This window comes from Lemur catta, chromosome 4 (assembly GCF_020740605.2).
Source record: "Lemur catta isolate mLemCat1 chromosome 4, mLemCat1.pri, whole genome shotgun sequence".
Lineage (NCBI taxonomy): Eukaryota > Metazoa > Chordata > Mammalia > Primates > Lemuridae > Lemur > Lemur catta.
In genome coordinates this window covers 12,707,181-12,730,366 of record NC_059131.1, presented here as the reverse complement: position 1 = coordinate 12,730,366, position 23,186 = coordinate 12,707,181, and the positions used below count along the sequence as shown (strand labels likewise).

Here is a 23,186-nt window from a genome sequence, read left to right as displayed (position 1 = left end):
ATTTCAATAGTTGAAGAAATGAGTCAAACATCTGTGAAACAGAAAAAGAAGGTGAGTGAATTGAGTGTCCTAGAATCTTGCCACAGAGCTTAGGAAATATAAATATCAGTCCATCATCTACCTCTCTGAAGGCTCTGCAACAACCAAATAATTTCGGATAATGGCAACATGTAAAGGAAAAGGGAAGGAGGGGAAGTCGAGGAAATGAAGAGAGTGGAAAACAAGGAGATTAAAGCATACAGAATAAGTAAATCCAGTCAGTATTCATTGAGCATATGCTCATATGTTAGTGGTAAGACGTAAAAACACAGTTGCTGTCTCTAAAGGACCTACAGACTAGTAGGATGTAATACACAAACAAATGACAAATCAGACTAATATTGGTAACACATCCACAGAAAACTAGAGCTATAGATAATTAGGGGGAAAAAAAGGTTTCAATTCTATATGCAAAAGAAAAATTTCCATAAGTAACAATCTTCACAGTAGGAACTCTGTGTAAGCAACTTCACATTTAAATCCAAGTCCTGCTGAGCCCTGAAAAATTCTCCCATAGCATTTCCCATGTTATCATTTTTTTAAATGATAAATGCTTCATATCTCAAATCTATGAACCAACATATTTCTATATTAAAAATTGTTCACATAATTCTTGTTTATAAAATATGTGCTATTTTTACTCATGCTCAGAATAGGGGAAAAATAATACCTAAAGTTTATATATTTTTTATATTGGCAAAGAGATGAATTCTATGTTTTATTTATATTTAGCCTTTTATTCCCAAACCCAAAGTTTCTAATGCCCCTGACACTAAAAATTAATAAACATTCTTTGTTTCCATATTAAGAATGAGACCGGAGTGAGGAACTCAAAAGAGAGTCTAGATGGAGAACAAAGAAAGGATTCTGACAAACCGGGAGTTCGTCTGAACACTCAGGTGAGCTGATCTCTCTAGCGGTGGTGAGAACATTAAAGAGCATAATGGAAAATATTAAGGGACAGGGAGTTCTGGGAGAGAAGACTAAGTTGTTGAGATTTGTTTTAAGGGATACCTGATGTCTTCATGAGGAGATTAAGGAAAAACTAGGAGAAGCTGGGCCCTGCCTTCCCCTCCAGTCCACACCCACCACGTTCCTGGAGAATATATGGCACAACAGCAGGCTCCTCTGCTCAGCCTATGGGAGGACAGTAGTCTTTGTTCAAATCAGGGAGGGAAGGGGAGTCTGGCCATTGCATTGACCATTTTCTGCACAATCTTTCAGATGAAGCGTGCAGTCAATCCGAATCACTCGCTGAGATGTTGCCCCATGCGGGGTCACTCGTCGTGTAGACACTGCCTTTGTGCAGCTTTGGGAACAGTCCTTGGCCCCTGCCGCACATTACATATTTACATTCACATGTGCCTGTTGTGGGAGCAGGGCCAGCAGATCACCATGATCAGGGTGAGCAGAGATCATACTACTGATTTTGGAGGGGAGTCTCAGGCAATCTGGGTGCGGGGAAGGATCTGGGGAACAGAAACACTTTCACTTGCCTCAGGATAGTCTCCATTCTTCCTTCTTGAAGGAATGCTTAAAGGCCCCATTCACTTACATGCAGCTGCCTTAGAGCCCCAAGGTAAGCCACCAGCTGCCCTCACTTTTACTGCTTATAAAAATGGTGCATTTGTCTTTTTAGCATCTGTTAACAGGCTCATCCTTGAGGGAAGAAGTGGGGAAAAGGGAAGAAAAATGGTCAACTCTAGTAAGTTCCATAGAACAGGAGTCACAGGTGAAGAAGTATGAGCTATCCAATATGCTTCTTGGTTTTGGATGTTCTTCCAGGGGGATCCCCACTTTTTTGCTCCAAACAGAAGTTAGGACTGGGCCAGAATTAGAATAGTACGAAGGGCTCAGGTTGAACTGAGAGTCATAGAGACCAGGGATCTCATTGGGTGCTGCTATTTTTAGCCTGACATGGCTCTTCTGTAGGCACATGCATAGAAAGTGTGGGTGGTAGGGTACTACACCCCTGGGTTTCTTCTCTCCTTGACAGGGATCACAAGAATTATTGACAAAGACTGATTCTCGGGGGTACCTCGTGCGAAATCAATGGTCCCGAACATCCCGAACCCCATCCATCAAGGCTGCATCAGAAGAGCCAAGAAGCAAGAACAACAGTGTTAAGGTGGATACAGAGATGAAAGGGAGGGGTAGATGACAGAATAACAATAATAATTGTTAACATTTACAGATGGTTTCTATGTGCCAGGCTCTATTTGTGTACTTTGCATGTTTTAGTTAATTTAGCCTTCATGAGAACTCCCCTTACCCCATTTTACCACTGAGAAAATGGAAGCACAGAGTAGCTTGCCTAAGGTTTTACACTAGTAAGTAGTACAGCTAGGATTAAAACCAGGGGTTCTAGGTCTACAGGCTGCATGCTTCCTCCTTCCTTCCTTCATTCAATAAATATTTATTGACTACCTATGACTCTCAGAAGAGAGGATGGAAAGGTAAACCACAAGAGAAAAATTAAAGAGTGTTATATTGTGTGGTGCTTTGAGCTCTTAACTAAGCCTGACCACATAAGTAAAAAAGAAAAAAGAAAAAAAAGTTAGTTTTGAAATTAAGTTTTTGGATGCAGAGAGAATGATACAGACCCAGCCATTGGGAAAATACGTATTTCTACCCAATCCATCCATCTCTGTTAGGTTTGGCTCAATAATCTAACCAAGAATATCCCTTTTGAGTCACATAGGAAACAATCATAAAAACTGAAATAATATATATATATGCTTAATAACTTCTTACCCACTTTGGTAAAGGGGTCCTTTCTCTAGGATAGTCCCTTCCGATTCAGGAAGATGACTCTCTGTAATCATGTTCCCACTGGCACGGGAAGCTCTGAAGGCGATGGGGAGACGCTGGAGCTTCCCCATCTCCTATGCACCTTCTCAGCAGCCATTCACTGCATTGTACACATGGTGAATCCGGAGGGAGACGGCCCCAAGGTGCTATGTGGAGTGTTCTGGTGGGAATGTAGGACCCACTTTGCTCATCAAGTTAATGGAGGGCACACACGGAGGCAATGGCCAAGGTCCATTACTCAGGCCCTCTGTCCTACCTGGAGGCCTCTGACTGAGCAGGTATATATATGGCAAGGAAGGAACAAAACTATGTGCCAGCCTTCTAAGGGTGAGGAGGAGGACCTGTGTCCTATCTATTCAAAACAAACACAACAAAAAAATGTGTGAGGTGCTGACGGAAGCTGGGGAAAAATGAAAGCAGACGACAGTCTCTGCGTCTGTTCAACAGAAATACTGAATAGCTGGGGCCTAGAAATGCCACAGTCCCTTTATCCCTATGTAAAGGAGCTGAGATGAAGCAGGATCCATCTAAGGTCTAGCCATGGAACAGGCGGGAGGGGACAGCTCCTAGGCGGGAACTGGGCAGAGACTGGGGTGTGGGGAGTAAGGACTCCGGCTGGCCTGGAAATGCAGATGCCCCTCTTCTTGCCGCAGCTCCCCAACAGCTCCACGACCTCCCGGACTTCATCCACCTCCCCCAGCCAGCATGACTCGCCTCCGCCCACCCCGGCCCGGCAGTCCAAACCCAACCAGCAGTCCCTGCCATTCGACTCACGGCCTCCCACGCCCCCGGAGCCCGAGCCCAGCACCCGGCGGCCCAGCACCAAGACTAAGGAGACTCCGGAGTCCCGGACGCAGAGCATCATGCGGACCTCACAGCAGCGGGATTATACGCTCACGGCCCCCACAGAGTGGAAGTCCTACTCCCAGCGCAGGATGTTCTACCCCTCCGCCCCCCAGCTGGAAGCCGACTGTATGTCCCAGCAGCAGCAGGAGGCGGAAACGGAGGAAGAGAAAGACGATGAGGAAGCCTACTGGGAGTCCTTGAAGAAGTTCTACGAGAAGGTCCCGAGCTGCTCGCGCCCCCGGCCGGTGAGGGACCCTGGGCGCGGTCCTGGCAGCCCCCCAGCCCAGCCTCCCCCAGCCTAGCTCCCATGCGCCGCGTAGGGAAGTCCGTGCCAGCCTCTGCTTCTCCTGCCCCAACCTCGCGCAGTCCCAGCCTCGGCTGGCCCGGCATCCCAGTTTTCCAAGCAGGGGCCTGGCCATTTTCTTCCCGCCCTACCCTGGGTGAGCCCCACCCCTGATTCCTTCCTGTCTGCGTGACTCTTCCCGTGCGCGCTCCTCTCCGCAGCCCAAACCCAAGCACGCCGTCACCATCGCGGTCTCCTCCCGCGCGCTCTTCAACATGGTGGATGCCAGGAAAGTCTACGAGGAAGAGGGCCTGGAGAAGTACATGGAGTATCAGCTCAACAACGAGAACGTCATCCTGACCCCGGGGCCCGCATTCCGCTTCGTCAAGGTACTCTGCAAGCTGTCTTTGGCCCGCCAGGACCCTGGATGGCAAGGGAAGGACCCGGGCCTACCCTGGGAGCTCGTCCAGATTCTCTGATAATTCCTAGTCCACCGTTGTCATTCTTGCCCCTTTCTAGTTGACCCAGGTTTATGCTTTCACAAAGGTTTCCAGACTGTTGAGGAAGGGACTCCAGCCCACAACCCTTTATTTGGGGTATTGGGCTTTCCTAAATGGAGTCATCACCAGGAGACCTCTAACAGCAGCCTTTGGGCCCCCCCTTCCTAGAAGCAGTAGGAAGAAGCTACAATGAGTTCACAGTCCTGAGTAGTAGAAATAAAACACCTTATTAAAATTAGATGAAGTTTGCTTTACCTGTTCTGACCCCATACATAGCATATTAAGAAAATCAAGATATTCTTGGCACTTAGGGGCATGATTTTAACAGAGAAGGTAAGGTTCTCTGAAATTACACTGGAATATGTAGCACCTACCACTTGGATCCCCTGCATAACTTATACAAATATTATGCACTAACATCATAAACATGGAAAAACAAGTGACACCTCTTCAAGTTGTGGGTAGAACATACTTATGGGATGTGGTAGAAGCATGAAAGGAAATCACAAACCTAGTCTAAAGACCTATATTTAAAAAATAGACAAAACAGTCACTTTGGCAGCACACGTACTAAAACTGGAACAATACAGAGACAATTAGCATGGCCTCTGTGCAAGGATGACATGCAAACTCATGAAGCATTACAGATTTTTCACAATAAAAATAATCATTAGATGATCGATAAAACCAGATTTTAAAAATCAAAAACAAACATATACAAAGCATGAATGGTAGCCTCATCCTTCCCTGTATTTATCCCCCAGAGCTTATTCTAGTAAACCAAATGTTGTAACAATTTTAATTGTTACATTACCCATGTAGTCAGTGAACATTAACTCAGGTCCTATGTATGAGAAGCTGAAAATACAAAAATGCATGGCATAACTCAGCCTTAAAGGAGCCATACTCTCTCAGTGAAGAGTCTTCAGATTTTGAATTTGACCCTGATGAGATGCTTTCTCTCCAGCCTCCCAAAGCCCACCTTTCCTGCCTCTCTTTACACACATTCATGTTTGTAACCTGCAGGCACTGCAGCATGTCAATTCTAGACTCCGTGAGCTGTATCCCAATGAACAGGACTTATTTGATATTGTACTGATGACTAATAACCATGCCCAAGTGGGAGTGCGGCTTATAAACAGCGTCAATCACTATGGTAAGTAAAATAAATACCATGTGGAAGACCAGCTCGCGGCTCTGGAGGAGAGAAGCCATGTTATTTTGCTAACTGTGGCCTAACCAATGCAGTGTCTTTGATACTGACACCCCCTTCTGCGCAAGGAATGTTTATTTGCCTATGTCAGAACAAGAGAGGCCATGTTCATTTTTAACTTTAGCGCAGAGTTGGGCTCAAAGCTCTGGACTTAACTTGTCAAGTGTGAATTTCAAAGTCTTAATCCCAGGTCCTGCAATATATTTCTCTGTTTTATGTTTTTTACTTCTGAACTTGACTTCAAGGAGCCGTCAACCCAAAGGCTTTCTCTGTGATCAAACTTCTTGCTCACCACAGATCCGTGTTAAAGGTTTAAAGGTTTTCACCTCTCCTTTCCACTCTTAAAATATGATTGCCCCAGCTGCTCTCTCTCCCCACAAATCAAATCCATACTCATGCCTGCAAAATTGTCCTTATTCTTTACATGGAAAATTTGATTGACTTTTCATAGCGTTTCCATCAGTGTGTTGAATTTTTTAAGAGAAAGTTGCCATTGTTTTTCTATTGTGGAATTACCTGTCTTTTTATTTGGGGCAACATTAGCCTATCTTCCAGGTAACATACCCAATCTTGTGGGTATGTCAAGTCAAAATAAGGTCTAAATTGGATGTATCTGTAAATAATCAAGATATATTACAAATTATGAATTTTGTTTTATATTTTCCTAATTACAAGGCTGGTATTTTACTTAGACGTACTTTCTCATGCAGCCCTTGTTCATGGAATAATAATCTTCCATCCACAAGAGTTAGTTACTCCCCTTCTCTGAGTGGTGAAGGCAATTTGTATCTCTCTCTGCTGTGGTCTTTGTTCTATTATAATAAATGTTTTACATGCCAGGCTCCTCAGTGAACTATGATCTCCTTGAGAAGAGGGCTGCTTGTTTTAAGAACCCCTGAAGTCCCAGTGTCACCAAATAATTTCTTAATCATTAAATTAATATTTAAGAATTTGCAGAGTACACTTTTGTGCCATCTATGCCCAATATTGGCTTAAGCGAAAAAGTGAGAATATTTTGTTAATGCCAAAGCAGACACTTCCACCCCAACTGTTGATGGATCCTACCTACTCTCTTGGTCTATACAGATGATAAACAACCTACTAGACTCAATATTCTGCTTTATATCATGTGCAGCTACCCGGTTCATTATATATCTAAAAAGCACTTTGAATAAGTACATACTTTATCATATACATAGTGTTGTACTTGTGTACATAACTAGTCTCACATTGCTGAACATTTTTTGCTTTCATAAATAACCCTAAACTGAGACTTTTCTACATAAATCTTTACCAGAGTTTCAGATTATACTCTTAGGATAAATTTCTTTAAAAAAAAAAAAGGGAAGGGGAGGACCCTAGGTCAAATAGTATAAACCTGTTAAAAGCTCTTGATATGTATTGTCAAATTACTTTCTAGACAGCTTGTGCCAATTTATATTTTCACCCATAGTATATGGGGGTGCCTGTTTTACAAACCTCTCACTAACAGCCAGTGTTTTTTTAATTTGAAAAGCATTTATAGTATATTAATGTTTAGTCTGCTAATATAATAATTGTGTTAAAAATTTCAAGTCAGAAAAGAGTGAAAATTTCAGATGTTTGATGTTGTTTTAGAAAATGGATTAAATCCTAGCACTATTTGTTGTTACTATTGTATTGCTACTAAAGAAATGCAGAAATGGCACTTAAAATAGAGCCACATCTTAACAGGCCCTTTCAACAAGTAGCAGGCTATAATTGAAGGGAAAGAGCACTGCCCTGTTGTAGGTGAGAGTCAAACACTTGGCTCAAGTCTTCCCTATGCGTGTGAACCAGTGGGTTAGACAAGTCTTTATGTCTCAATTTCTTTTTCTGTAATGAGTATAATTATACCTATGGTACAGCTGTGAAAGTAAATTGGCATGATCTATGTGAATATATTAATACTTCATAGACTATAATGCACCAAACATACCTACTATTATATGAAATAGCTGAGAAATTTTTCAATTTGGTATTATGAAAATAATTCTAAAATTTCAATTATTTCTAAAGTAATTTTCCTTTAGATTTATAAATGAAGTCATTTGGATTTACAGATAAACTCAGTTATTTCTAAGGTTGCTATTATTTGGATTTACATTGTTTTGTCTTTAGTTTCTGCCATAACGAAGTCTTTATTGCCTGGTAATAGGCTTACTGATTGACCGCTTCTGTCTGACTGGTGGGAAGAGCCCTATTGGCTATTTGAAAGCCTATCTTACCAACTTGTATCTTTCTGCGGACTCTGAAAAAGTACAAGAAGCAATACAAGAAGGTATTAGTCTGATTTCATCCCTCTCGTTAATAAAAAGGTTTGCACTAATGGTTACTTACATTGGGTTTCACATGTAGTTATGAAGCTTATGTTCTTAATGAATTTTCTACCAAGGTATATGCACATGTGGCAACCTTTAAGTTTGTTCTTTAGAGCTTTGGCTTTCCTGGAAATGGATACCCTCAGTAATTGTCCTGCCACTCAATTCACATATTCCCCACTGAGGGGAGGCAGTGCTGAGATGCGTGCTGAGATGTGTGCTTGTGAAGAGGAGTGGAGTCATCAGGGTATAGCTAGAGAGGAAACGTAGGTCTGGGAGGATTTTTTTTTAATGGAAGAAACTAAAACTCATGGCTCTGAGAAGAGTACTAATTAATCCCCATGATCTGTCAGGTATCGCCTCTGCAACAATGTTTGATGGAGCCAAAGACATGGCTTACTGTGACACCCAGCTCCGTGTGGCTTTTGATGGGGATGCTGTCCTTTTCTCTGATGAGTCTGACCATATTGCCACAAAGCATGGGCTGGACAAGTTCTTTCAACACGAATCACTATTTGAGAATAAGCCTCTTGCTCAGGTAAGTACAATGAGCTCTCATTAGATGTATTTATTTTCTAACATATAAATACAGATATTTGTTCATTGCGATGGCTTTTTAAATTATTTTAAGCTGGTCACTCCCTCTCACTGTCTTATCTTTGAAGCTTTCTCCCTTTTATTCATGAATTATTCACTTTGAAGCATTAGCTACTGACATTTTTAACTTTAACGTTATTTTATCTATCCTTTTGGAAATTCCTCTATGATCTTATGATAATGAGTCCACTCCCTCCAAATTATGAGTAACAGAGGCAATACAGATTGTCAATAAGCCATTTCTACACAACAGGCTCTCAAAATAGTAAGGTCATTTCCAATTTAGAAAACATTTGTTGAATCTCTCGGTCCTTGATCTCAAACTCAAGAAAAGCATCACTTAATTGATAAAAGCTGCAAAACTGACAGCTTGAATTGAATCAAATAATAAGCTTCAAACAAGTGCAAACTAGGAACACTTAATCAAACTGAAATTAAATATTTAGGTTTTTTGGAATCTATCCATGAACTGAACTGTTAAAATCAAGGTCTAAAATGAACAGAACCTATAACTTCTGAACTAAAAGAAATTTGAAACATCAAAATAGTCTCTAATCTGAATCTGACCTGATGGCTCATTTAGTTTTATACTATGAATTTTCCCAAGAAATTTAATTGTCCCTTTTTTCTCAGTTCTTCATGAACTTAAGTTAAAGTTAAATATTGTCATTTTTGCTTAAATTTATGAGAGTATGAATAGACTAATTGAAAGCTAAAAACTTTTACTACTTTGCCACCTCGCATTATAGCAAGCAATATTTAAACTATGTGTGTGTGTGTATTAAACTTCATATTTCCTCTCTAAACAGCTCCTTTTGAAGCCTTGACCTAGTGTTATGAAGTAGTTTGTTATTTACAAATCTTACTATTGAGAGGAAAAATCTTTGTTATATTTTATATCAGTCTACTTTTTAGAAGTTCAGAGCCCATTGTACATTCAGAGGTTTTCACCATTATTGAAATATAGAAGTTCTCAAAAAAAGAACACTTAAACAAACAAAAACACTTCAAATCAAGAATTACTTCAGGACAGTGTTAAAATACCATTTTCTCATCTTAGTTAAATAATGTAAATCTCTTTTAGATTTTGCATTTATCAGTTCTTTTTTCCATGTTTTACCTTGTTATTTTTTCATTTAAACTTTATTGAGGTATTTAATGTTTAAGAAGTTGTACGTATTTAATATATGCATTTTGATAAGTTCAGACATATACATATACCCATGATACCATCACTACAAACAAGGTAATAAACTTATCATTTCCAAAACATTACTTGTCCCCTTGCCTTTTCTTTATGTTTTATTTTATTTTATTTTTTGTAGGAAGAACATTTAGCATGACATCTACCTTCTAAACAAGTTTTTAAATGTACAATACTGTATTTTTATTATATATTAACTATAGGCACTATGTTGTATAACAGATCTCTAGAACTTACTCATCTTAGCATAATGTCTTACAGGCCCATTCATGTGGTTGCAAATGGTAGGATTTCTGTCTTCTTAGAGGATGAATAGTATTACAGTGTGTATGTGTGTGTGTGTGTGTGTGTGTGTGTGTGTGTGTGGATACACACACACCACATTTTCTTTATCCATTCCTCTGTTGATGGACATTTCAGTTATTTCCAAATCTTGGCTATTGTGAATACTGCTGCAGTAAACAGGAGAGTGCAGTTATCTCTTTGAGATCTTGATTTCATTTTCTTTGGATATATATTCACAAGTGGGATTGCTGGATCACATGGTAGTTCTATTTTTAATTTTTTGAGGAACCTCCATTTTGTTTTCCACAGAGGCTGCACCATTTTACATTTTTACCGACAGTATACAAGGGTTCCAAATTCTTCACATCCTCACCAACACTAATCTTCTGTTTTTTTGGTACTAGCCATCCTGACTGGTATAAGGTGATATCTCATTGTGGTTTTGATTTGCATTTATCTGATGATTGGTGATATGGAGTACCTTTTCATATACCTGTTGGCCATTTATATATCTTCTTTACAGAAATGTCTATTCAAGTCCTTTGCCCATTTGTTAACCATAATTTTTATTTTGCTGTTCAGTTGTAAGAATTCCTTACGTATTTTGGAAATTAACCCCTTATCAGCCATATGGTTTGCCAAATATTTTCTCCCATTCCGTCAGTTGCCTTTTCACTCTATTGATTGTTTCCTTTGCTATGCAGAAAGATTTTAGTTTTATGGGTTCCACTTGTCTATTTTTGCTCTTTAAATCACCTTTTTTCCCCATTAAACAATTGAAATTATGAAGCCCAACCCTAGTTATTGCAGGAATATCCAAAAAATTTCTAGTAAGTATGGTTGCTTTTATTATACACTCCCTCTGCCAGTGTAAGAAATGCTATGTTTTACATAGCAAGGTTGGCTTTTCCATAAAGGCCAGAAGGCTTTTCCAGGTACGTTCCACTGATGAGAAAGAAGTTATGAGGTACACCTCCTACCAAAGACATTCAAGGACACTGGGAGTGGAAATTGTGGTTTCGTCATGACAATGTCCCAATTTTCTCAGATGGAGGAGGTCTGAGAGTCACCAGCAAATAATGCAGCTGGAGAGGATTAATTTGACAACTCTCATTGCAGCTTATAGGCTTCCAATCTCCAGTGTGGTACAGTGACAATGCAACTAATGTCTCCTCATTTGATCTCTCTCTGTCCCCATTCTAGAATAATGGCCCCCAAGTGTGTGTGTGTGGGGGGTGTTTTAATCAGAGCTGTTCACATGTAATTTAAATACAGTAAAATTCATCATTTTTCATGATAGTTCTGAGTTTTGACAAATGCATACAATTGTGAAACCATCACCAAAACAGAAACACTCAACATTTTCATGAAATTGCAAAATTCCCGAATGCCCCATTGTAGTCATCCTAGTCTCCTATATCCAGGCCCTGTCAACCACTCATCTGATGTCTGTCCCTACTGTGTTTTTTTTTTGGGGGGGGGGGCGTGGTCTTTTCCAGATGTAACATAAATGGACTCATACAGGATGCAATCTGACTTCTTTCATTTAGCATAATGCCTTTGATATTCATCCATGTCATTGCATGCATCACTAGTTTGTTCCTTTTTTATTGCTGAGTAGTATTCTGTTCTATGGATGGACCACATTTTTTTATCTATTTACTTATTGAAGGATATTTAGGTCATATCCAGTCTTTGATATTTACAAATAAAGCCACTTTTTAAAGTTTTCATACAGGGCTCTGTGTAAACATAAGATTTCATTTCATGTCTAAATACCTAGGAGTGGGATTGCTAGATCATGCAGTAATTATATGTTTAACTTGATAAGATACTGTCAAACTATTTCCCAAAATGACTATAACGTTTTGCATTCCTAACAGCAATGTGCCAGAGATTTTGTTGCTTTGTATCCTTGCTAGCATTGGTGGTAACATGTTATCTTCTTGTAGCATGCTGAAGTCAGGGCTTTCAGTATACCTGTTACTAAAATAGTATACACTGTACTTGATAGGTAGATTTTTATCCCTCATCCCTCTCCCAACCTCCCCTCTTCTTAGTTTCTGATTTCCATTATACCACTTTATGACCATATAGATCCCTTTTTTATCTCCCACTTATAAGTGAGAATGATATGTTTTCCCATATGTTTACATCCTCTGCAATTTATTTCCTCAGTGTTTTGTAGTTCTCCCTATACGAGTCTTTTACCTTGTTTTTTAAATATATTCCTAGGTATTTTATTTTCTTTGTTGCTATTGTGAAAGGTATTGAGTCTTTGATTTGATTCTCAGCTTCGCTGTTCTTGGTGTATATTAAAGCTACTGATATGTGTACATTGATTTTGTAACATGAAACTACTGAATTCATTCATCAATTCCAGGAGTCTCTTGGTTGAATCTTTGGGGTTTTCTAGATAGAAGATAATACCATCAGCAAAGAGCAATAGCTTGATCTCCTTTCCCCATTCCAATACCCTTGGTTTCCTTCTCTTATCTGACTGCTCTGGCTAGGACTTCCAGCACTATGTTGAATAGAAGAGAAGTGGTAATAGTGGGCAAACTTGTATGGTTCCAGTTCTAAGCAGGAATGCTGTCAGTTTTTCCCCATTCAGTATCATGTTGCCTGTGGGTTCATCCTATATGGCTTGTATCATTTTTAGGTAAGTCCATCTCTGCCTCTTTTGTTAAGCGTTCATATCATAAGATGGTGCTGAATTTTGTCAAATGCTTTTTTCTGCATTTATTGAGAAGATTATGTCATCTTTGTTTTTGCTTCTATTTATGTGGTGAATTACATTTATAGATTTGCCTATGTTGAAGCATGCTCGCATCTCTGGCATGAAGCCTACTTGGTCACAGTGAATTTTTTTTCTTTTTGATGAGCAGATGAATTCATTTTGCTAAGATTTTATTCAGAATTTTTGCATCTCTATTCATAAGGGATATTGGTGTGTAGTTTTCTTTTTTGGTTGTGTCCTTTCCTGGCTTTAGTATCAAGGTGATATTGGTTTTGCAAAGTTTGGGAAGATTCCTTCCTTCTCAGTGCTATGGAATAATTTCTGCAGTATAGGTACCAGTTCTGCTTTGTAGGTTTGGGAAAGTTTGGATGTGAAACCATCTAGACTCAGACATTTCTTGTTGGAAGATTTTCTATTGGTGCTTGATATTGGTGTGTTCAAGAGTTCTATTTCTTCCTGATTGAACCTAAGGAATTTTTGTGTTTCCAAGAATTTGTCTATTTCCTCCACATTTTCAAGTTTATGAGCACAGATATTTTTATAGTATTCAGAGATGATGTTTTGTATTTCTTTAATATCAGTTGTGATTTCTCCTTTTTCATTTATGATTGACCTTATTACACTCCACTATTTTCTATTTCTGGTTAATCTAGCAAGAGTCCTGTCAATTTTGCTTATCTTTTCAAAGAACCAACTTTTTGTTTCATTAACCTTCTACATAATTCTTTTATTCTCAATTTCATTTAGTTCTGGCCTGATATTTATTATTTCTTTCCTTCTGCTGGGTTTGGGATTGGTTTGCTCTTCCTTTACCAGTTTCTTGAGATGACTCATTAGGTTGTTGATTTGTGACCTTTCTTTCTTTTAGATGTGGGCATTTAAGGATATGAGTTTTCATCTCAGAACTGCTTTTACTGCATCCCACTGATTTCAATAACCTTTGTCCCCATTATCATTTAGTTTGAAAAATCTCTTGATTTCCATCTTTATCTCCTCCTTGACCCAACTATCATTCAGCAATAAGTTTGCTAGTTTCCATGACTTTGTGTAGAGATGAGTGTTTCTGTTGTAATTGATTTCTAATTTTATTTTACTATGGTCTGACAAAATACATAGTATAAATTATATATTTTTTTAAATTTGTTGAGACATGTTTCGTAGCCTAAGATGTGATCCATCTTAGAAAATGTTCCATGAGCTTATGAGAAGAAAGTATATTCAGTTGTTTTAGGGTAAAATGTACTGTAAATGCCTGTTAGGCCCACTTATTCTAGAGTTCTGTTTAAATCCATTGTTTCTTTGCTTATTTTTTGTTTGAGGATCTGTCCAGTTCTGTCAGTGGGATGTTGAAGTCCCTGGCTATTATGGCACTGCTGTTTATCATTTTGTTTAAATTGAGTATGATTTGTTTTATGAATCTGGGTGTTCCCGTGTTAGTTCCATAAATATTTAGGATTTTTAAGTCTTCTTGTTGAATTGTTCCCTTCACCATTTTTGTGTTTCTTTTATTGATTTGAAATCTATATGATATGATATGAGAACAGCTATACCAGCTTTCTTTTGGTTTCCATTTGCATGGAATATTGTTTTCCATTCCTTCCAGTTAAATCTAAATGAGTCCTTGTGGGTTAAATGGGTTTCCTGGAGACAAGAGGTACTTGGCTTTTATATTTTTATCCATTCAGACAGCCTATGTCTACTGAGTGGGGAGTTCAACCAATTCATAGTTATTGAAGAAATTGATACATGGTATCTGATTTCTTCTGTTCATCCTGTTGGATAGATGCTTATTGTTTTGTTTTATCTCTTGAACCATTGTTGTATCTGGGCTCCAAACTGTAGCTTTGGATGATTTTACTCTGTTGTGCTGATCAGTGTATAATGCAGGTCTGAGTACTTCCTGCAGGGCAGGTTTGATCTTCAGAAATTCATTCTGTGATTGCTTGCCTGAGAAACTCTTTATTTCTCCCTCATATGAGAAACTTAGTTTTTCAGGATACAAAGTTCTAGGCTGGCCATTATTCTGTTTTAGAAACTGAGGATGGGTCTCCAGTCCATTCTGGCTTGTTAAAGTTTCAGTTGAGAAGTCTACAGTTAGTCTGATAGTTTTTCCTTTGTCAGTTTCCTGCTGTTTTGCCGTACTGCTTGTAGGAGTGCCTCTTTTGTGTTTACTAATGACTATATGTTGTGGTGATTGCCTCTTGATGATGAATCTCCCAGGGGTCCTGTGTGCTTCTTCTTTCTGGATACCCAGATTTTTAACAAGGCCAGTGAAATTTTCCTCAATTAGTTTCTCAAATAAATTATCCAACCCTTGTGTATTTTCTTCTTCGCCCTCAGAGATGCCTATAATTGTTATGTTTGGCCCCTTTACATAATCCCACATTTCTTGTAGGCTTTGTTCATTCCTCTTATTTCTCTGTTCTTTCACTTTGAATAATTTCGTTCACAGGTGTTATCTTTAAGCTCTGAAATTCTTTCTTCTTCTTCTTGATCTAGCCTATTCTTAAGGCTTTCCACTGTGTTTTGTAATTCCTTCAATGAATTTTTCATTTCCAGAATTTGTTGGGTTTTTCTTTAATACTTCGATTTCTTTCTTTTCTTTCTTTTTTTTTTTTTTTTTTTTTGGAGACAGAGTCTCACTCTGTTGCCTTGGCTAGAGTGCCATGACGTCAGCCTAGCTCACAGCTACCTCAAACTCCTGGGCTCAAACAATCCTTCTGGCTCAGCCTCCCAAGTAGCTGGGACTACAGGCATGTGCCACCATGCCTGGCTGACATTTTTCTATATATTTTTAGTTGTCCAACTAATTTCTTTCTATTTTTAGTAGAGACGGGGTCTCGCTCTTCCTCAGGCTGGTTTTGAACTCCTGACCTTGAGCAATCCTCCCGCCTCAGCCTCCCAGAGTGCTAGGATTACAGGCATGAGCCACTGTGCCCAGCCTAAATTTTCTTTATATTTAACTAATTTTTTTGTAGATATTATAGTCAGTGTTGCTTTTTCATAAAATCTGGCAATTCTTGTGTTTTAATTGATGTTTTTAGGACATTTATATTTAATGTGATCATTTCTTTGGTTGGATTAAAAAATATTATTTTCCCATTTTTTCTATATGTTCCACCAGTTCTTTGTTCTCTTTTATTTTATTTTTTCTTTTTACTTCTAGATTCTGTTTTTCCTAGATTCCATTTTATCTCCACCATTGCCTTATAACTCATTTAAATTTTTTTCAGTAGTTACACTAGTGTTTACAGTGTAAAACTTTAAGTAATCACAGTCTACTGTCAAACAATATTTACTCTACCAAGTCATATGTAGCATAAGAACTGTGTAACAGTGTTCTTCCAAACTCTCCCATCTGTTTTGTAATATTGTTGTCATGTAATTCAATTTTATCTATACTATAAATTCATAATACCGTATAACTATTCTTGCTTTTGGTAATCAAATATCTATAGGGTAAATAAGTATGAGACAAAATATATCTTTTATATTCATCTTCATTTTAACCATTTTCAGGGATTTTCCTTTCTGTGTAGATCAGGTATCTCTCTGTTATCATATTCCTTCTCCCATATTTTTTTTTCTTTTAACATTTCAGGTAGTATAGTTCTGCTGGTACTGAATCTTCTATTTTTATTTGCTTAAAAAAGTCTTTATTTCTTTATTTTTGAAGACAATATTTTATTTGTACCATTTCTAGCATTCTGGGTTTGCTGTATTTTTCTTTTAGCACTTTACAGATGCCCTTCTATTGTTCTCTGACTTTTATAGATTCTGATAACAAATGTTTTTAAACTTTAATCTTTGGTCCCCTGTATGTAATGTGTCTATTTTTCTCTGGCTGCATTCAAGATTTTCTATATTTCTTTTGGTTTGAGCAGTTTGAATATGAGGTGTGTGTATGTGTGTGTCCCACAGCATTTCAATGTTCTTTTCTTGTTTTCTATACTCTTTTTTCTCTTTATTTTCTGTTTGCATAATTGACCTATCTTCAAGTTCACTCCTTCTTTCCTCAGTTATGTCAGGTCTACTGATATATCAGTTAAAGGCATTCTTCATCTCCATACAGTAATTTTTATTTTTAGCATTGCCATTTTAGCATTGCCATATATTTTCAATCTCTGTTGAAATTACTAGTCTAGTCTGTTGTCCACCTTTAAAGTAGCTTTTCAAAGATATTGATCACAGTTAGTTTCAATCTCCTTTTATATTTATGACATCTGGGAGATAACTAAGTCTAGTTCTCTTAATGTCTCTTGAAAATGGATTGTACTTTTTGTTTTGTTCTGTGATCTTATAAATATTTGACTTATTGCCAGTGACTGTGTGTGGTTGTGGAGGCTTTGATAAATAGTCTGGTAATGGACATGCCTCCTCTTCCATGAGCAATTACTGTGGTAGACTAAGTCAATCTAAACAGCAGTTAAACTGGCTGTAGGTTTTATTGTTGCTATAGTTGTCTTCATTATGCCACAGGATTAAAATTATTTTGGGATTCACCTTGTTCTTAGGGTGCAGGCTAGTTTGTCAGGAGATTTTTCTCAATTTTCCTGTTCCACTTTCTGCATTTTGCCTTCTCTGTGTGTCTGTGCCTCATGGAAGGCCTCCACGTCCTTATCCCTCCTGAGCTGTTGCTTCATTGTCTCTGCCTGCTGTCTCCCTATGATTTAGGGATGAAGATTGCTCCTGGATCCTGCCTTTCCCCAGTGATAGGTGATATCTAATGGTCTGGGTCATGACATTTCTTATCCCTCATCCAGAGCTAGAATAGTTTTCCTTTCCTCTTTCCCTCATAACAGTGGATCTTGATTCATGCCCTGGGAGATAACAGTGTTTGAAGCCCTTCTTCCAGCAATTTAGGGCTTTTGCTCCTTAGGGTATAAGGACCTAGGTGGCGTTTTAGTCTTTGATCACAGTGGCAGCTGCTCTCCTCCTCCAAGCCTATACCACTGAGGAAGGTTTTCTTCTCTCTTGTGCCTTCAGTGTTTCTCAGAAGTGCCTAGTGGAAGCCCATGGAGAAGCCTGAAAGAGAGTGTATGCTTCTTGTGTCTGTGGATCCTGGGTCTTCTGTGTTTTCCCATTAGTTCACACTTGTCCTTTTTCAATTTGTTTTTAAAAATTACTTGAATTTTTATACTTGTTTGTATGGTATCTACTATCTCTTTCTTCAATGCTCTGCCAAAGGTGTGCCAATTCTTCCATTCCAATCTCTCCTTGAAGATGCCTGTTTTTCCTTAGGTTTCATGTTGGTTGTTTGTCCTGTGATCTCAGTGCTCTGATGGGCTCAAGAAAAGCGAAGATTTTATTTTCATATTATCTAGATTTTTCTTGTTATTGGGGTGGTAATAACAGCCTGTCTAGAATTCTACATCTTAAGCAGATTCCAAATGTTTTAAATGATACAGCTCCTCAAAAAAAGTATTTTTGAGTCACTTTCCCTAATATTTCTATATTTTGATACATACTTGAACTATTGTACAAATATATAAATTATAAAGCATACCTAAAAATAGAAGTAAAAGAGAATGAGATGGGTCCCTGGTTTGAATATGGTGACATAAACTCAGCTTTTCCCATTTCTTCCTTTGGGAAGTTTGTACCCCCCTAATATTCTGAAAATATAAAATAAATTTTAAAAAATAAACTAAAAATTATGGAGAATGAATGCAAAAAGTGTGAGTAGGAGAAATTTTGCAATTTTCACAATCACTGTCATAATAGGAGCACTTATGAAAATGAACAATGAAATAAATTAATTCCAATCAATAAAGCAATAACAATGTATTAAGAAAAAAAAAAGCAGCAAGGAGAGCTGTGCCTGTCTGTGTTTCAGAGACAAACTGCAACCAAAGCGGCTGCTGCCAATAGTCACTACAACGACATTGGGGCTGTTGCAAAAAAAAGGTACAGGTTTTTTTCACACACATGTATGCTTCTCACCTTTAGAAAGTAAACTTAGTTGCTTTTCTGATATATGTAGCCTTAGCGAAAGCAAGACTAAGCAAATGATCACACAACACATCATATTATAGAACACTGGTTGTTTCCATGACAGTAGAGAAGAAGGGAGCCTATGAATTGTGAAAACAAATCAGTCTTCAGTTAATCCCCTTGACCTTCCCCAGAAACCCACCAATTGTCCCAAGGAAAACCAATCTAATTCAGTATAAGTAATAAAAAGAGAACCAGCACTGAACATATGCAAAGATACAATGAGAAAAAGGCAGACAGATGAACAACTCTCTCTAGAAAAACTTGACACAGTACAGGTGGCAACTGTAAGTAAACAGATGTCATGACTTTTAAAAACTTAAAGCAAGATCATAAAGTAGAAATGCAGTAATCAAGGAAAAGGCAATCAAGTGTGAGACAGTAGAATGCTGTAAATGAGAAGAACTGAAAATAAGATTTTAGAGAGAAAAATGACAGAAATAGATAACATGTCAAGAAAACCTAACACTTGCATAAGTGGAATCCCTGAAGAAAAATACTGAAATTATATTTAGGGGGAGGGCTGTCGTGGTTAAATACAAAGATGCAAATTTATATAAAAATATAAATCAAGAAAACATTCCTAAATTATCACAAGATTTTAATACATACATTATATTGTTAAAATATTAAAGATTAAAAGCCCACACTGTGTGAGGGAAATAGAATCAGAATGATCATCATTGAGACATGGCCTAGTGAAATTATTGACTTCAAAATTAAGAAATAATTCTTTGGGCTGATGGCCCACAAGGAACAATCACCATAAGTGCTGGAAGGGTTGGGAGGGAGACCAAGCTGCTGCCCTCAAGCTTCTTAATAGAAAAGACAGTGGAGCGCTACTTATACGATTTCATGGGGAGTAAATATAAACCATGGATTCTATATCCAGGCAAAATTTCATTTAAATACATAGGAAACAGATATATAGTTGAGAACATACTATATTCTCAGGGATTATTTCCATAAGATGTTTTTGTGAAAATTAGTACTAGAGAACAAATTTCAGCCAATGTGTGGGTGACTGGAAGTACAAAAGCACAACTGAGAATAGACTATATTTAACCATACAATTAAAACTAGAACAACTGTAGGGATTAGGATGGCAGAAAAGAAAGCAAATATAATGTGTCCTAACAATGTAGAAATTATACAACTAACAAAAAATGAAAAAATATGGGGAAAAGAAGGTCTATGGAAAAGTATGTTGACAGTTTCAGTTACAGTGGCCAAAGGATAAAATGTAAAGTTGATAAACAGAAATAAAATAATATTTAATAATGCAAATCTACACACTCAGGAAGATCAAATAAATGACTAAAATTAGATGGTGGAGAAGAAATAGAGGCTTAGAGAGACATTGAACAAATATCTTAATTTTATTATTTTTCATGGTAAAGAATAATAGATCTGGGATTAAAATTTAGACTTATAAAAGTATTCAATGAAGGAAATAATGCAAATCTTCTTACATGTCAGAAGAACCACCCATACACACATACAAAGAAGACAGATACAAGCCAATGAACAATCCTTTAGAATCTTTAAACATAGAAAATGCAATAAAAATCACAAGACAAAACCAATCTCAAGTATATTTACAATATAAATAAATGTAAATGGGCTAAAACTCAACTATTCTTTTAAAAAATAAAACTTTCAGATTGGATCACATAGCAAAATCCAATTCTAAGCTCTATATAAGAAAGAGAGCTAAAGCTAAGTGTTTAGAAAGGTTGAAATTGAAAGCAAGCGTGAAGATATGTGAAGCAATTGCAAATATAAGACATGATTGGATTCAGGCCAAAAACCATTGAACTAGACAAAAGGGTATATACTTCATGATGTTAACACATGCAATTCACAAAAAGCAAATAAAAAGACTAGTGCTTTAGGCAACCAACTAGAGTTTGTTTAGAGTGACCACCTACCCCAGTTTACCATGGATAGATGATGTCTCTTGTTTTTGGTTTAATTATTTATAGAACATTCTTTCACATTTAAAATACCTGGGTTCAAATGATAAATCACATGGTCATCCTAGGTTTATTCCAGGAATACAAGGACAGTTGCACATCAGGAAATATATTCACATAAATACATGGAGTTTTAACATTGTGCTATCAGCCTCAAAATACTGCATGCCATGCTGTAGTATATCCTTTTATAAGCTCTTATAAGCCTCTGCTTTTTCAGCACTCACTTTCTTTGGTTCACTGAATCACAGCTCTGATATATGTTCCTTTTACAGGGTCCCTTGAAAGGCTTTCTGGAAGATTTAGGCAGACTGCAAAAGAAGTTTTATGCCAAAAATGAACGGTTACTTTGTCCCATCAGGACCTACCTGGTAACAGCAAGGAGTGCAGCCAGTTCAGGTGCCCGTGTGCTGAAGACCCTTCGCCGCTGGGGTCTAGAGATAGATGAAGCTCTTTTCCTTGCTGGAGCTCCCAAAGGTCCCATCTTGGTGAAGATCCGGCCCCACATCTTCTTTGATGACCACATGTTCCACATTGAAGGGGCACAGAAATTAGGCACCGTTACAGCTCATGTACCTTTTGGCTATGGTCAAAAATTCAATACTTAGGGACAGGGAGGAGAAATAAAGCAGTGACACTCTGATATCACAGAAGCCACTTCTTTTGGCTCTCTAGGGTAATTAGATAGATACTTCAGTAGACTGGACCTCAGAACTTAGCTCCTTTGAAAAGGTTTTCTCTTGATTTTTTGGAAAACATTTTGAACCCTCAAGTTACCTTTAAAGCACTACTTTTTGAGCTGTCAATACTGTTGAATGCCATTACACCTATCTCTGTGTAAGTTATAATTATGATTCTTTAGGATAAGTTAGAACTTGAATGTTTCCATGCTTAAGGGGCTGTTTCAGAAGTTTAGTTTCACAAAACATTGCTACCCATGATCATTCTAGAGTAGTGGTGTTAAAAGGTGGAAAGAGTATGATTAAGTACACTCTTGAAAACTGAAACTTTTAATTCTTTTGCCTCTATGACCAGCTTTTTAACCAATACAAAATGGGAATGCACTCCACCTGCGTAAGTGTACCAATTTTGACATTGCTTATTTAGAAATAAATCAGCTGATTGTTCTCACAGGGTAATTTCTAAGAGGAGCTCTAGACAGAACCTCCTGGGAAAGATTCTTTGAAACTTACATGGTGAGTTAATTGCCCTTGGACCACAAAGCTTCATATTTGAAGTATCTGGCTTTGTGCCTGGCAGGTTGACCCAATGTTTGTATGGGAAAACAAACAAAAAACCTTGGCCATCACTTCAAAATGTGACATGAAGTGTAGTATTTTGGCCCTTCATTGTCATTCTGTTTTGATTTTTGTTTCATTTGCAACAAAAATGTATTGGTTATTAACCATAATATTCCATATATTAGGCATAGTGAACTGGTTATTTTCACGTTACCTCATTTTCTTATCAAATTAAATGTTTGTGAAATAGTATTATTACCTTCCTTTTTATCAATGAGGAACCTAATATTCAGAAGGACTAAGTAGCTTGCCTAAGGATGTGGAGCCAATAAGCAGTAAGACTAAGATTCAGATTCAGATCTTACTTCAAAAGCTGTATGATGTCTCTTTCTTCTCTTCCAAATAGAGTTGTAATTAATTGTTGTAATTAATTCCATAGACTTTGGATCCATCAGGAACAGATTAATCATTCCTCTAAGTTCCATGCATAGACTACACAGCAGTTACACTGCAGGTCTAAGGATTCTTTTCCTCTTGTCCTCATCACACTCTCTCCAGCTCCCTCTATCCTTGCCTCCATCTCTACCCCACCTGTACATACATATTCCACCCCTGGCTCTAGTTGAGAGACCACAACTGAAACACATCTTTTGATTTGTTCTTCAATTAGATGTAAGCCAGCCCAAAATATATCAGTCATGACATGTGATACTTATCAAGTACCTACTGTTCTCTAGGTGTTCTCCTATGTGAGGACCACAAGAGGAACTCAGACATAACCCTATCCTTTAGGAAAGTTAAACCTTAACAGTCTGGTAGAGAAAGTCAAATGTGTAAACTCAAATAGCCAACCCTAGAGAGCTGTTTGTCCTCAGTGCCAGTAAAGGCAGAAGATCTCTGTACCAGACAATAAGCACCCTGAGGACAGGAATGGTGTCCTATTTCTCTGTGGCTCCCACAGGGCATAGGCAAGGCCCGACACATATTAGATGGGGAAGTATATGAATGAGTGGCACCTTCATGAGTAGTTTTGTCTACAGCTGTGAAGTTTGCAGCTTGAAGATGGGTTTCTGTGGCACTAATCCCTGACATTTATGAAGCATTAGACAATCTACAAA

General features: G+C 37.9%; 1 protein-coding gene and 1 non-coding gene across 9 annotated transcripts; both read left to right on the top strand.

Annotated features, from left to right (window-relative positions):
• On the top strand, nt 1-21,463 carry NT5C1B (5'-nucleotidase, cytosolic IB). 8 transcript variants are annotated; one of them, XM_045549076.1, is made up of 10 exons: nt 19-51; nt 849-937; nt 1,314-1,443; nt 2,036-2,167; nt 3,504-3,941; nt 4,201-4,368; nt 5,506-5,635; nt 7,869-7,991; nt 8,385-8,569; nt 21,103-21,463. In XM_045549076.1, exons 1-10 carry the CDS (start codon nt 19-21, stop codon nt 21,433-21,435), a joined length of 1,761 nt encoding a protein of 586 aa, XP_045405032.1. In that variant the 3' UTR covers nt 21,436-21,463. The 8 variants fall into 8 exon arrangements, with proteins under 8 accessions (XP_045405037.1, XP_045405032.1, XP_045405036.1 ...); XM_045549080.1 differs by lacking the exon at nt 1,314-1,443 and adding an exon at nt 3,126-3,128 and having other exon boundaries at nt 849-938; XM_045549074.1 differs by having other exon boundaries at nt 849-938; nt 1,264-1,443.
• LOC123637574 lies at nt 5,029-5,132 on the top strand. Its single transcript, XR_006734942.1, has one exon. It is a non-coding gene; the product is annotated as a U6 spliceosomal RNA (small nuclear RNA).
• Nucleotides 21,464-23,186: the final 1,723 nt, after the last annotated feature.

Excerpts from the sequence above, each read along its gene's own strand:
- NT5C1B (XM_045549073.1), top strand. The coding sequence starts at position 19 with ATGAGTCAAACATCTGTGAAACAGAAAAAGAAG. Across the intron at positions 3,942-4,200 it reads GCTGCTCGCGCCCCCGGCCG|CCCAAACCCAAGCACGCCGT; the intron begins GTGAGGGACCCT and ends TCCTCTCCGCAG. Across the intron at positions 5,636-7,868 it reads AAACAGCGTCAATCACTATG|GCTTACTGATTGACCGCTTC; the intron begins GTAAGTAAAATA and ends GCCTGGTAATAG.